The 15,040-nt window shown below is 43.7% G+C and overlaps 1 protein-coding gene across 2 annotated transcripts in view; it reads right to left on the bottom strand.

Annotated features, from left to right (window-relative positions):
- Nucleotides 1-4,580: 4,580 nt before the first annotated feature.
- The window catches only part of GATA5 (GATA binding protein 5), a 36,297-nt gene continuing 25,837 nt past the window's right edge, over nt 4,581-15,040 (bottom strand). For both annotated transcript variants that reach the window (XM_083146797.1, XM_083146796.1), the window contains exons 4-7: nt 12,221-12,346; nt 11,216-11,300; nt 7,778-7,887; nt 4,581-5,549 (exon numbers count right to left, since the gene is read on the bottom strand). In XM_083146797.1, coding sequence (XP_083002923.1) covers nt 5,397-5,549; nt 7,778-7,887; nt 11,216-11,300; nt 12,221-12,346 — 474 coding nt within the window. In that variant the 3' untranslated portion in view covers nt 4,581-5,396. The remainder of the gene's footprint in view (nt 5,550-7,777; nt 7,888-11,215; nt 11,301-12,220; nt 12,347-15,040) is intronic.

Here is a 15,040-nt window from a genome sequence, read left to right as displayed (position 1 = left end):
AGGAGGGAATGGTTAGGACTAGGCTGCAGGAGGGAACAGTTAGGACTAGGCTGTGGGAGGGAACGGTTAGGGCTAGGCTGCAGGAGGGAATGGTTAGGGCTAGGCTGCAGGAGGGAAGGTTAGGGCTAGGCTGTGGGAGGGAACGGTTAGGACTAGGCTGCAGGAGGGAATGGTTAGGGCTAGGCTGCGGGAGGGAATGGTTAGGGCTAGGCTGCGGGAATGGTTTAAGTTAGGATGCGGGATGGAATGGTTATGGTTAGGTTGCGGTAAGGGAACGGTTAGGGTTAGCCTGCAGGAGGGAACGGTTAGGACTAGGCTGCAGGAGGAAACGGTTAGGGCTAGGCTGCGGGAGGGTACGGTTAGGGCTAGGCTGCAGGAGGGAACGGTTAGGGCTAGGCTGCGGGAGGGAACGGTTAGGACTAGGCTGCGGGAGGGAACGGTTAGGACTAGGCTGCGGGAGGGAACGGTTAGAACCAGGCTGCGGGAGGGAATGGTTAGGGTTAGGAATAGAGTTAGGGTTAAAATACTTACCGTGATCCATTTGGATTTTAATAAATCGGATGCAGAGAAACTGTATTCATTTATTCAGACAGAGTTTAGACTTGAATTGAGAAGGTCTGATAGAGCCTTATAAATTTCAGCTATGGTGCCAACTAATTTTTAGTTAATCCCCTAACCATAGTTTCGGCTATTAAACTTCTCCTACATTTAGCAGCTTAAATCTTCTGCCAATATCTGATATAAAAAGAGCAAAGTGAATATAAAAATGGAAACTGATGTTATAAACTTATTTTAACATAATCATATCGCAAAGCAAACAAACCTCTGTACAACGACAATTTGCCATTATTTAGACACTGGATTCAGATCACCATATAAACCCAATGCAGTCTGAAGAGCGAGAAAAGCTCTTGTGTCATTATAAATATACAGCAACACTTTATTTTATAGTGACCTTAAGAAAGAATTTCAAGAGCAAGGCTGCTGTTGAGCCAAAGGAAAAAAAAACACCATTATTTCTGATGACTTGTAGCCTTAATTCAGTTTGATTTATCATGAGGAGTGAGAGCTCACATATAAATTCTACCCGAAATCCACCTTTCCAAGTGTATTACATCTTCTGTCTTGAGAACAGAACCAGCTATTTCTCTAGTGCAGAGGTCAAACAAAGGCTGAGAAAGGAAGGGCCTTGTTTTATTTCTTACACAGTTAATAAAATGGATAAGAAACTGTAGTCACCCTTTTGAAGATCTCTTTTAGTGAGACGTTTAGTGAAAGTGTGGAGCCGGCTTTTATCTGTACAGCACCATCGTGGGGATGCTAGTGGCAGGAATAGTATATATGTGTAGATAACAAATATACATATATTTTGCATACAGCTTGACAGTTGTCAAAAAGAAGGGAAATATTAACACATTTATTATAATATGACATTGTTCCATGTATAGTTCCATGGAAACATAGAATATGATGGCATTAAAAAAAAAAAACATTTGGCCCATACTGCCTCACTGCGCTGAGGTCATGTGTTCAACCATGGCCCTAACTGTGTGGAGTTTGTATATTCTCCCCTTGCTTATTTATTTATTAACAGTTTCTTCTATAGCGCACACATATTCCGTAGCGCTTTACAGAGAATATTTGAACACTCACATCAGTCCCTGCCCCAGTGGAACTTACAATCTATATTCCCTACCACATGCACACGCACACAGACATTCTAGGGTTAATTTGTTGGGAGCCAATTAGCCTACCAATATATTTTTGGATTGTAGGAGAAAACCGGAGTATCCAGAGGAAACCCATGCAAGTACGGGGAGAATATACAAACTCTGCACAGTTAGAGCCAGGGTGGCAATCGAACCCATGACCTCAGCGCTGTAAGGCAGTAATGCTAACCATTATACCATCCATATTGCCGCTTGCGTGGGTTACCTCCGTATACTCTGGTTTCTTCCCACAATCCAAAAATATACTGGTAGGTTTATTGGCTCCCAACAAAAAATGAACCCTAGAACATATGTGGTAGGAAATATAGATTGTAAGCTCCACTGGTGAATGTTCAAATATTTTCTGTAAAGCACTGCCGCGGAATATGTGTGCGCTATATACAGTAAATAACTGGTACTACTACTACTACTACTACTACTAATAATAATCTGGTCTGCCTTAAGCACGTGTACATGTATACACTTATACACTAGGGTTACAATGTTGCTGTTTTTTTTTTGGGGGGGGGGGGAGGGTGTCGAGTCAGTTTACCTACCATTATATTTTTTTTGAGGAAACCCATGTAAGCACAGGGATACTATACAAACTCCACACAGATAAAACCATGCTGCATATTCACGCGCTTGACTAAATTTGTCAGAGGTATTTGCCAGGCTCTGTAATACCCCTTTTAGACATACTACCCGGGATTTTGGCCAGGTTTACCTGGGATTTTCAACCCAGGTCACTCCCAGGATTTTAGTAACAGACCCCCTTTCACACTACACCTCAAATCCGGGAAAAACACGGGTATACCCCTTTCACACATAAGCCAGGCTTTTCAAGCATTTCAGTGTTTCATCATTAAAATGGGACACGCCCCAGCAGCAAAAAAAAGCAACATCACATGTTTAAAACTGAAAAACTCGGGTAAACCCATTCAGACATAAGCCGGGTATTATACCCGGGAGTTAAATACCGGGAAAAACCCTGGTCAATTGCAGGTGCTCAGTATCCGGGAGTGAAATCCCGGGTATACCCTTTCAGACATACACTAGTCCCGGGTTTGGGCGCGTTCATGTGAAAAAACCCGGGATTTTCACGTATGTCTGAAAGGGGTATTAGCTATCCATAAATACAATTGGGAAAGAGGGACCCCAATACACAAACCTTTCTGCTAGGAGTTTAGGATAAGGGCTGATAAAATATGAAAACATATCTGGGATAAGACGGATAGTTGCACAACTAACTTGGTCTTAAGATCTCTTGGGCCAAGCAAAATGAATACTATTTAACCTAAACGGATTGATTTTTATCCTAATTTATACATAGCAAAAATCCAAAATCTACACCTATTGCCCAAACATATTTTCCCCTAGACATGTGTTAAGACTTAGTCAAAAGTTCAGTAAAAAAAAGGCAGCCAGTAAAATGCTATCACATACTTGAAACCACTACCATCATCATCAATACCATTATTTGGAAGAATAAAACTCAGATTATTGATAATGTAGTCCAAACTGCATGTGTGCATGGAAACTTTCTCCATTCTAGAAGCGTACGTTTCGCACACCAACACCTAGAGACCAATGTCCAATCCTCATTGGCTGCCCCCTGGTACTAATGCCAACAAATTACTGCTTGACAAAGATTGGTTGTTTGTCTGATTGTGATAAACTCTAAAGCCACTAAACAGATTGTGATGCCGTTCTTCACCATTGTGCAGACTTTAGACTGAGTATTATCACCATCGGTTGTCAGGGGGATTTAAGCAGGGCTCCCCGTTATAGGTGTCCCCTGCACTGCTCTCGGCAAGTTGGCAGCAACAGGTGTACATGCTTCAAAATCTACTGATCAGAACATCATGGCATACGTGTACTGTGCACTGTGATAAAGTTAATCTTAGGCAAGCTACATAAACCCTGCCCCACCGCCACCCAAAATATAGCAAAACTTCTGTTATCACCAACTTCCTCCTGAGCGGAACCGGTTACTGCAGCTAGTTTATGTAAGTCAGGAAAAACTAAATAATTTTGCTATTAAATTTGGAGTCTTCATTATCTAATATGGCACTATTGTGAGTGACATGACTAATATTGAAGTCACTACTTACTGATGTCTGTCCTGTGATTGAGGGGCATGTATTTCTGGAAGACAAATTCCAATTGTAAAGCTGCATACACACTAGCTGATTCTGAACTGAAAGTAGCTCAGTTTTTCTGTTTTGAGCTACTTTGAGCTCAAACTCGACATGGGCATGTGATGGCCAGTGAGCGGTGATGTTCACTACCATATCATCGCCGTCCGTCGGTCTGTCTAACAGGCTGAGTGGACCACTTTCCACAGTCTCCTACTGTGGAATGTGGTTCACCACTGTGAAAGTCGCTGGGTTGGGTGAAAATTGCTCAGTGTGTATACACTAAGCCAGTAGTTCTCAAACTCGCTCCTCAAAACCCCACTCGCTCCTCAAAACCCCACGTTTTCCAGGTTACCCGACAGGTGGACTCATTACCGACTGACACATTTTAAAAGATCCATAGGTGGAGCTAATTTATTTCACTTGATTCAGTGAGGAGACCTACAAAACATGCACCGTATCGGGTCCTGAGGACCTACTTTAAGAACCTGTGGACATCATCGCTCGGCATACACAAAAATGCCCACCTTAAGTGTATTGCTACATTACATTTAAATATTACTAACTGTGCTTTACTAATTATCAGTTTTTACCCTGAGTGAAAGACCAAGCTTCACCCCTGCTCATCACCACCTGAAGGAATGTCACAGATTAACCACATTTACAGTAAAGAAGCCTTCCCTATAGATATGGCTGAATAGTTTTCTTCCATATTGCATAGCTGCATTTCAAGCTTATTTAGAGCAGCATGATTTTACCTGATATGTACCATGAAATGAAAACATTGCAGAAAACAAAAGGACTCTCTGGACTTAGCCTGAAATGGACAGTTTATAAAATCGGTCATGATAAATTTAAAAGCATAAAAAGTAATTTACATTAAGAAAAGTGCACTGTAAATTGTGCTAATATTTAGATAAAATTATTTTTCTCTGTGGCGTATCATCACTCTTTATTGTAAAGTGAAACTAATTGCACTTAAGGTATAAGAAAGGAAGTAATCACTATTTTGGCAAATTTCATGGAATATGGTTGTTTCTGCGACAAATTGTTTTATTTCTTCCACCAGGATTGTCCTGTTAATAGTCTTGAGTTCTTTGAAACTGAAGTTCAGAGTTTCTTCTGATTGTCATAGATATCAAAGATTTTGCAGCAGTCATCAGGCATGAGTAGCAAATTTCCTTCTTCCTTCATACAGAGGCTTCCATAAGAACATAAACTGGAAAATCATTGCAAATAGTCTGTGATTGTCATCTTGACCCTGTCCCACCACCTTTTGGATCTCCTTCAACCATGATGCTACATCCTCCTTGGAAAGAGTGGCCTTCTATTCCTGAGGTTCAGGATTTTAAGAAAACCTGTTATTACCATAATGCCAGCATCAAACCCTTCTTTCCGAAATTTCCTGACTCCTGTACATAGTCCCTGACTGTCAAAGTGCCAGTCTTGTTCTTTTTCCTTGAGCATTGTTTTGTGCCCTCTCCGCACATGTCCAGTCACAATACCAAGTAGAGGCATCGACCTCTACGCGTTCCAGGACATTTCAGAGTTAGGCAAGAGCTAGTGCACACCATGAGTCCTGACGAAGAGGAACGCTGAGACCGGGCTGTTGGCTCAGGGAAGTTGAGCTATAGGCATAGTCATCAGAAATATATTTTAGCTCATGAGACCCGGATACAAGTTCGTCTCCTTGACTTTGACCCTACAAACAAAACATAATAATCATGAGATCATCTTTGCAATGACTTTAAAGTTGGTGTAGTCCAAAAATGGCATTTAGAAGAATCATTTCTATCTGACAGGTGGTACTAAAAACATGCTCTGGACTGATTATATTAAAAAGAGCATGTTCATTCTACGTTGGTAACTTGGGTGCTGCTACTATCACCAGATACAATTTCCATATTTTCCAACTTAGCCAACTTCACGTTTAAGGGAATTTCATGTTGTGTAAGTGGCACAGTATAAGAAGAAGCATCACTGGTGTGTTGGTGAAGAATCATTACCCATGCAGAATGGTTCTTTTACTGTAAAGTGAGTTCAAAATTGATCATAAAAAGTTAATTAATTCATAATGCAATGGACAGTTATGTGCATTACATTAAGGGCCCTAAAGGGATAGAATTCTGGACTCTTGGTAAGGAATCTTTTGGGATCAGCCTTTATTCCTGACAGTACACATAAAGCAGAATATTTTTTGTTTGTTTGTGCAAATGGTCCTGATTCTGGGGGTTATTCAGAACGCATAGCTGGGCTTTGAATTTGTAGCCTGGACAATTATCGATCGACTGCCCATGAATACGCATCATATCGTACATGCTAAAGGCCATCCTGTGATAAAATCCGGCTTCTTTTTTAATTGCTAACCGTTCACAAGTTGACTGACAGGAAGCATTTGGGGGTGGTAACTGGTCATTTTCTAGGAGTGTCAGGGAAAATGCAGACGTGCCCATGCTTTTTTCAGGGAAGATGTGTGATGTCAGCTGTTTCTATCGCAGAGGCCAAGTAGGTTCTGGTTTACATACAAACTGCACACACTGGGTAAATCAGTGAGTGAGTTGCGAATGGAGTTAATTAGGTCAGCCGAATAGTGTCGACTTAATGACTGTCGACCAACATGCTGGTGACCTAATGATCTACACCCTTTTCTTACATTGCCCCACCCACTGTTCCATCCACAGCACTTACGGTACTTGTTTCCTAGCACGGCCACAATCGCGTCCATCGTGTACCTTAAAGTTAAGGTACACGATGGACGCGATGGACCCGATTTCCTTTGAAATCAGGTCCATTTTGCCAAAGGCAAAATCGGGGGCATCGCGTCGGTCGCGTGCATTAACATGGCCCCCGACGCGATTTTTCCATAGGCTTCAATGTTAAAATATTTTTAACATTGAAATCGGGAGCATCGCGTCGGTCTTGTGCCATTATAATGGCACAAGATGAGATGGACTTGATTAAGTCCATTTTACATAGGAAACAATGTGAAATGGGCCAATATGACCCATTTCACATTGTATATGGCCCCGTCATGGTTAAAAAGTTACGCAACCCCATTGTGAGCGGCACCCCACGATTGACGCCAACCCGAAGCATGCGAGGGGCGGCGGTGCGCGTCCTCCGACCTTTTCATACCCCTACTATCGCTGCACTCGCCATGCTTCGGGTTGGCATCAATCGTGGGGTGCCGTTGAGGGGGTAAAATTGGGGGTCTGGGGAATACTTTACATTGAATCCAATGTAAAATAGGGTCCCACGGGCCCGATTCACATTTGATTCAATGTAAAAATCGGGTTGATTGCGTCGGTCGCATCGCATGCGATTTGGTCGCATGCGATGCGACCGCCGCGATTTTTCCGACACGATCACCCCGATACAAATCGGTGTGGCCGTGCTAGGAAACAAGTACCGCACTTACACCCACCCCATGCTAAGGGCTAAGCATCAACCAAATGCTGTTATTGCACCTCCAGATGCACGCTTAAAACAAGCACAGAAGACGAACTACACTCCCATGGCCATACTTTTAGACACCGCTGTTCTGTGCGCCCATGCAATAACCTTCCAGTTGACACCCAGAAAAAACCGTCTCATGGACATGCTCAGTCTACTGATAGTAGCAAGCAATGTCCGCTTTTGGACTTGCAACCAACTCAGATCCAAGCTCATTATTTTTACGTTACAATACTTCTATATTTATGGTTCTGTAGAGTTTTTTTTTAATAACAAAAATATATTAAAATGAACTTATGACTTGCCACAGTCATAAATAATCTTGTTTTGTTTCTTGTTATATTGTGGCAGCTCCTAAACCCCAGCTGTAGGTAACATTTATTTGGTTATTACAAGAAGGCAGGTTATAAAAATGTGTGTTGAACCTGGATGTAGAATAATTGTAATTCCAGCTCCTGAGGGTTTGGATCATCTTACCTGGGAGCTCTGCCCGGGGTATTGTACAGATAGTACGGGCTCTGTTTTTAATACCGGAGTGGTGTCTGTTGTAACTGATGAGGGAGAATTAGTGGCTGATGTGCTTGACCCTGCAAAAAATGACACAATAGCATTATTAATGTGAGGGTCAAAAACATTTTAAACACAAATTAAGTCAACAAATTTCCCACTATAGGAACAATTCAAGCAGCAGATTTGAAACATCTTCTACTTATTATTATTTTATTATTATTATTGATGCCTTCTAATCAGGGCCGGCTCTACCATAAAGGTAAATATTTGTATCATCATGGCCTGGCCCTAAGTATACAAAGTTGGCATTTGTTGCATTGAAAGAGGTTCAGTAAGTATGTGATTGAGCATAAATCACATCAGCAAGGCCCCAGTCTGCACACGTCACAATAACAGTCTAGCCAACTCTCTCTGCGATCTGGGAGACTCCCCCAAAATAGGTAAGTATGACCCAGATAATTTCAACCCAACCATGATTTACAAGCAGAGTTGGACTGGCCAATGGAGGCACAGGGTGAAACCTCCCTGTGGATCCCACTGTCTGGGGGCCCACCTCCTCCTCAGGGATCAGGTTCCAGTGCACATGAATTATATGTTACTAGATGGGGGAAATGCAAGTGGTCTTGTAGAGGTGGGGGAACTCATTTCTCTATGCCACCTTACCACGCCCCCCCCCCCCCCCATCCCAATTAGAAAGAAACAGGGCCAGTTGTAGGGTTTTTGGCTCTCCCCCTGCAAACTAGAATACTTTTCTGCGAAAATTATACCCCTTTTACACCGCCGAAAAATCTGGTTCAGCGGCGGGTCAGACCCGGATCTTCGGCGGTGTAAATCCCTAACGCCGTGTCCCTTTACACGGGACTTCTACCCAGGTCCTGACCTGGGTAGAACACGGCTAGGACCTGGGTAGAGGGCGGTGTAAATGGGAACGCCGGGTCGGATGTTGGACGGGTTGTCAGCCTGACACTGACAGCCGGCGCTGCTGTCTGCTATACCCTGCAGACAGCAGCGGCAGCGGGGGAGAGAGGTGAACGGATGCCTGTGTGCGGCATCCATTCACCTCCTGTGCAACGGCAGGGGGAGTGTGTGCGGGGACTGGGGGCAGCCTAGCAGCTTACCTTAGTGCTGGGCTGCCCCCAGCAGCGTTCCGGTCCGGCGGCGGCGGTGATTGGCGCTTGGAGATGACATCGCGCTGTTATCTCCAAGCTCGGGGGGGGGGGCTTGCGGGTGCGGGTCGGGCTGTCCGCCGGTGTAAATGGCACTAAACGCCGGGTCGCACCCGGCTTGAACCTGGGTCTAAAAAAGCCGGGTGCGACCCGGCGTTTTGGTGTAAAAGTGGTATTATTGTGCAGGGCCAATATGGAGGTTAAATGTTTCACCTCATCATTAGAGGTGGTGGAACTCAGTTCCAACCCGTTCCCCCTCACTTTAACCCCTGTAATGCTACCTTATACTGCACAGGATTATAGTGTATTTTCTGTAGTGCATTGCTGTTTTTAATATGCTACATTATCATGCATACATTAGCAGTATTTGCTATATACATTTATGAAAGGGCATAGACCATGCACTCTCTAATCGTTTTCAAAGCCTCTGCGGTGGTTGGCAACACCCCCAGTGGACACTTGCCATACTCAGGGCCGGTGCTAGGGTGTTTGGCACCCTCCTGCAAACTATAAATTTGCACCCTCTCATACTTTAGAAAGAGACAGCGCTCATCGACAGTAAGATGTGTGGTCTCACAAGGAAGGGGCATGCCAACACAATAGTACTACCATATCAAATTACACCACACAGTAGCACAATCATATTCACATTACACAGTACCAGTGCCGTAACTAGCCATTTTGGTCTCTGTGCCAGAAAGTGAATTGGTGACTGCCCCACCACCACAGTCAAAATTGTAGGAGCATGGCTTCATGGGGAAGGGGGGTGGGCATATAGAAGTACCAATAACACCGTAATGCCCATAAAACATTAAGCTACATACCATAATGCCTATTACACATTATACTACACACAGTAATGCACATTATACATTGTACCACACATCGTAATGCCCCTTACACAATATGCCGCACGCTGTAATACCCAAATGACAAGACACATATTATGATACACGTAATGTCTTGAGTACTCCTTCATATACCCACAGTAGTAGCGCTGATTATACATAATGCCCACAGTTGCGATAGTAGTACCGGTAGTGCTGCTTATATATAGATAATGTCCACAGTTACCGACAGTAGTAGCGCTACTTATATAATATATATATATATATATACAATATTCCACTTTGCGCAAAGTCCAATTTCATCAATAGTCCATCCCGATTTTTAGTAGATAATAATCAGGTGCAGCTCAACTCCAGATAGGGTTTGCCCAACACCCAGCAAGATCATGTGGAAAAGAAACAAGAAGGAGCGCACAAATGAGCAAGCATATATCAGTCTTTTACGAAAAAATTATAAAAGCTCACATACATCTCAGAAAAGATTCCTCCTGACAAAGTCCATGATGAAGAAACGCGTTGGTGTGTGGCTTCCTGACGTACTGTGTCCAGGTCCCGTCTTGTGCGAACATTGTGGAGACGCTGCCGCTAAACCATCCTGCGGGCTCACTGAAGTTCTGGCGGTGTCTGTGCGATGCGGTTTTGTTCCATGCTGATGAATCTTTTCTGAGATGTATGTGAGCTTTTATAATTTTTTTGTAAAAGACTGATATATGCTTGCTCATGTGTGCGCTCCTTCTTGTTTCTTTTCCATATATATATATATATATATATATATATAATGCCCACAGTTGCCGACAGTAGTAGTGCTGCTTATACATAACACCCAGACCAGTTGCCGACAATAGTAGCGCAGCCTAAACACATGCTCACAGTTGCCAACAGTAGTAGCGCTGCTTATACAGAATGCCCAGACCAGTTGCCGACAGTAGTAGAGCTGCCTATATACACATGCCCACACCAGTTGCCAACAGTAGTAGTGCTGCCTATACATATGCCCCAACCAGTTGCTGACAGTAGTACGCTCACACTTTACGCAATCTAGTTGCAGCTCATCCTCTCCTGCTTCCTTTTCCATCAGTCTTGCTCCCCTGTAGCTCCGTCCTCTCTGTTCTGAGTAGCTCCATCTCCTCCGTCACTGGGGTTAGGAGCCGGGAGGGAGCTTTGTGCTGCCGGCGCTCCTGCCGCCTGTCATGCAGTGTGACAGGTGCAGCCGGCAGCCATAGAGGACTGCATGGGATGTAGAGCAGGGAGAGCGCCTCTACTGCCCAGCGCCTCAAAATGAAAGTAAGGAGCTGGTTGGGTGGTACTTTATCTCTCTTCACGTTATCTCTCCCCAAGATTTGATAAATGTTTGGGATTACAATCACTCTGAAGGGTTAATCATGGTTTACCTGTGGTAGTTTTCCCTTTAACACTTTTGGGCTTCCTTTTTCGAGTTTGAATACTTTCTTTCTTCATCGCTAATGGACGAGGAACCTAAAGAAATATAGACACCATTAGATTTTTTATTAAAGCAATCCTGACTTAAGTGGGGACTGCTCTAGTTAATCTAAGTAGGAGATGCAGGAGAGCAGTTACACGTTTAGATCAGGGATTAGATGTTGTTAGTCATATATATCTCTAGTGTCACTAGGTAGATAAGGGCTGAATAAGATGATACCATCTAAAGGGGGTGACATCAAAATGTCATATCCTAGGGTGGCATGATTTGTGTACATGGGACCTCCACCCTTTCATGCGCACTAGTGTTCTTAATAATAACAGACCTTGGAAATTCATTTCTGTTACTGATGCTAATTTAGGTATTACACATTTTTCATTGGTTTAACATTATGTAGTAGATTTACTAACTCTTCTAAAACAGACAAGTGGTGGTGTTGCCTATAGCAAACAATAAGATTCTGTATATAATTTACTAGGATACAATAGACAAATGACTAGTTACTATAGGCAACAACACTATTTTTCATTTATAGAAGTTTTAGTAAATCTAGCCCATGGTTTCACATAAGCCTGGGTGCAAATGCAATTCTGCTGTCTCTTGCTGGCATCATAGGAACTATGTCTGTGGGTGCTTGAGTGCTTCCAATACCAATGCTGACACTAACTATGTCTAGGTGAGGCATTATCCAGTCATACGGGGGAATGGTAACTGTTCTGCCACTAACTATGTCTAGGTGTGGCATTATCCAGTCATACAGGGGAATGGTAACTGTTCTACCACTAACTATGTCTAGGTGTGGCATTATCCAGTCATACGGGGGAATGGTAACTGTTCTGCCACTAACTATGTCTAGGTGTGGCATTATCCAGTCATACGGGGAATGGTAACTGTTCTTTCTCTATCCATTTGAGGGAGTTGGCTTCTGGATTCTGTGGTGGTCCTGGACACTTACCCCATGAAGTTTCATGTAAAGGCCGCATGCATTGCACACAGGTTCTCCCTCAGAGTTTCGTCTCCATAATGTAGTAGTGGTTGTGTGGCAATTTGTACAACACAGTCCTGCACGGCGAGAGGAAGACTGCATAGAAAGAGAGAGCACAAAAATGTAAAGAACATATCCACTTTTTTAATAACAATCCTCCAACTTAGAACTTTGGTATTTCTCCTCACCCTGTAACAGCCAATGTTACCTGAAAAAATGGTACTTGTGTATTATCAGGGTGCCCGGATATGCTAGGTTTTCAACATAGGCTAAGCTACGTTGTCAGTGTAGGCGGCGCCGTGATAATACAGGAGGCGGCTGAGTGGTTTATACTTACCCTCCTCCGGCCCGGGCACCGCGTCGATCCCCGCTGACTCGCCGCAATCCTCGGTGACTCCCCGGCAGTTGCATTCAGTCCCCCTGCTCCGGCACTTGCAGCGTATCATGTACATAATTCAGCGTAGTGCCGCTGGCGGCACATCACATGGTTTCCCTGCACCCCCAGTGGCACTACGCTAATTGTGTACAGCATCCGTGGCGAGTGCCAGAGCAGGGGGACTGAATACAACTGCCGAGGAGTTACCGTGGATCGCAGGGAGTCAGCGGGGATTGACGCGGTGCCCGTGCCGGAGGAGGGTAAGTATAGACCAGCCATTTTACCCATACTATCCACGTCGGCGTGGAGTTGATTTTATAAAGTGAGGCGAGCATAGCGAGCCACCAAGCCCGAAGCGTGGTGAGCCCCGCGAGGGGATGCGTATCCGTGTCCCCTCGCAGGGCTCGCTGTGCTCGCCACACTTTATAAAATCAACTCCACATCGAACTGGATACTGGGGGTATGACGTGGATAGTGGGGATATTAAGCATTGTGTATTTTTAGGGCTCCAGAGCCACTTAGTTTATGTAGCCAGCATAGTGCTGTATTGGTATTCTCAATACACCACTACGTAAACTACGTAATGGCCACTCGGACAATACACAAGTACTGAAAAAACTTCTATAGTAGGTCAAAGATTTCTGAGCTGGGGTAGCAGGAATGGACATGTCATTGAATGTACATGAGGTATGGATGGGGGTTAGAGAACACACCCATCCTATTAGATCAATCTATACTTTCAGTCTAAAATGCATGCAGCCAATAAGCAGAATTGTCTTGGCTTTAATGGAGACTCCACTGAAATATTAATTATGTGGGTGAGATGTATCAAACCTTGGAGATACGGAGAGAGATAAAGTACTACCCAAACAACTTCTGTCCATTTAAAGGCAGCACCTAATGTCTCTATGCTGTTACTATTCTTTGTAATTCACAGCAAGTTCTGGGGGGCATAAAGCCAGTTAATATATTTTATTGTGAAATAAGCTTGATGTTTATAGCGAGTCTTTATCTTGAAAGACCTGCAATACTTAGCTGCCATACGAAGGGGTTAAGTCATAATTTGTGGGCAGTTCCAGGGTTGGAGACAGGCAGAGAAAGGCAGAGTCTCCATTAGCTGCTTCCAAAAATATTGTCTCTGAAAATGTTCCTCCCTAAACCCTAAATCTTGCACGCTAGTGATGGACGATTGCAAGGCCCAGGGGCTTGTCAAGGACAGAAGAAGAACGATATTTTACTCCTAATTTCCTCTCAGTTTACTTTAAAAGAAAGGGGCCGGTCACATCTCCCTGGTAACTACTGACCTTGTCTGTAAGAACCTCTGTCTCAAACTTTGAACTGTGCAGTTTATTTACATAAAAATGAATAGTGCAACATTTGGACAAATATGAGCGGCTATATCAGTTTTCTGCTTTATCTTTGCTGGTTTGCGGCCAAATATGTATGTATGTATGTATGGAAGGAAGTGTGTGTGTGTGTGTGTGTGTGAGTGTGAGTGTGAGAGAGAGAGAGAGAGAGAGAGAGAGAGAGAGAGAGAGAGAGAGAGAGAGAGAGAGAGAGAGAGAGAGAGAGAGTGATTTGTGTATCTATCTATCTATTCCAGAGGGAAAAAAAATATTGGAAACAAAATTGAAAAAACAAGAATGGCTAATAACTGCTCACAAGCTTGCAGGTACAGTATCGCCAGCAACCGCCATTCACTGGAAGGGGATGCGTGTGCACGAGATGATCGCACGTCCAGTTCCAACAGAGCCCTCTGCTGCCCTCTGCAGCTACCCCCTGTCCCCCCCCCCCAGCACCTCCCGATCCCTACCCGTCTCCCTGAAGAGGAGACGGGCAGGGAAAGAGTGCGGTGTTGACGGGGACACACGTGTGTGTGAGACATTTGCGTGTCCCTGTCAAATGGAGCGCCTCTCCGCCAATGAACGCCAACTAAGGGAATCTGGCAATTCTCAGCTCTGGCTGAGCGGCACTCCATCTGTGTATGTAAATGTACAAAAACATTTCATATCGTTTGCCAATTTTATAGGAATTAACTAATGCTTATTCTTCTCAATGAGCCTTCTGTTAGTAAGACTTGAGAAAATTTACCCTAAAAAAGCCACGGGGAGGGTGCACAAGAGTTAATTGCTAACCTAAGGAAAAAGGATATTCTTCCTTAAGGTACATACACACTGAGCATATTTGCCCATTGTGTATTCACAGCGATGATGGGGGAAAATCGCTGGGCTAAAAATCACCCAGTGTGTATGGGCCTTTAGGGAGCCATAAGTGTATACTAGGACAAAAAAATATTATTATTATTATTCTTATTATTATTCTCCCTAATTAATCAAAGTAAATAAAAAATAGATGCATATATATCAATACCAAATCAAGTCAGGCTTTATGTGCCATACATATTCTAATTTTTA

The sequence above is a fragment of the Crinia signifera genome, chromosome 6 (genome assembly GCF_055691185.1).
Source record: "Crinia signifera chromosome 6, ASM5569118v1, whole genome shotgun sequence".
In the NCBI taxonomy this organism is placed as follows: domain Eukaryota; kingdom Metazoa; phylum Chordata; class Amphibia; order Anura; family Myobatrachidae; genus Crinia; species Crinia signifera.
The sequence above is the reverse complement of the archived record's forward strand: the minus strand, read 5'-3'. Positions and strand labels throughout refer to the sequence as shown.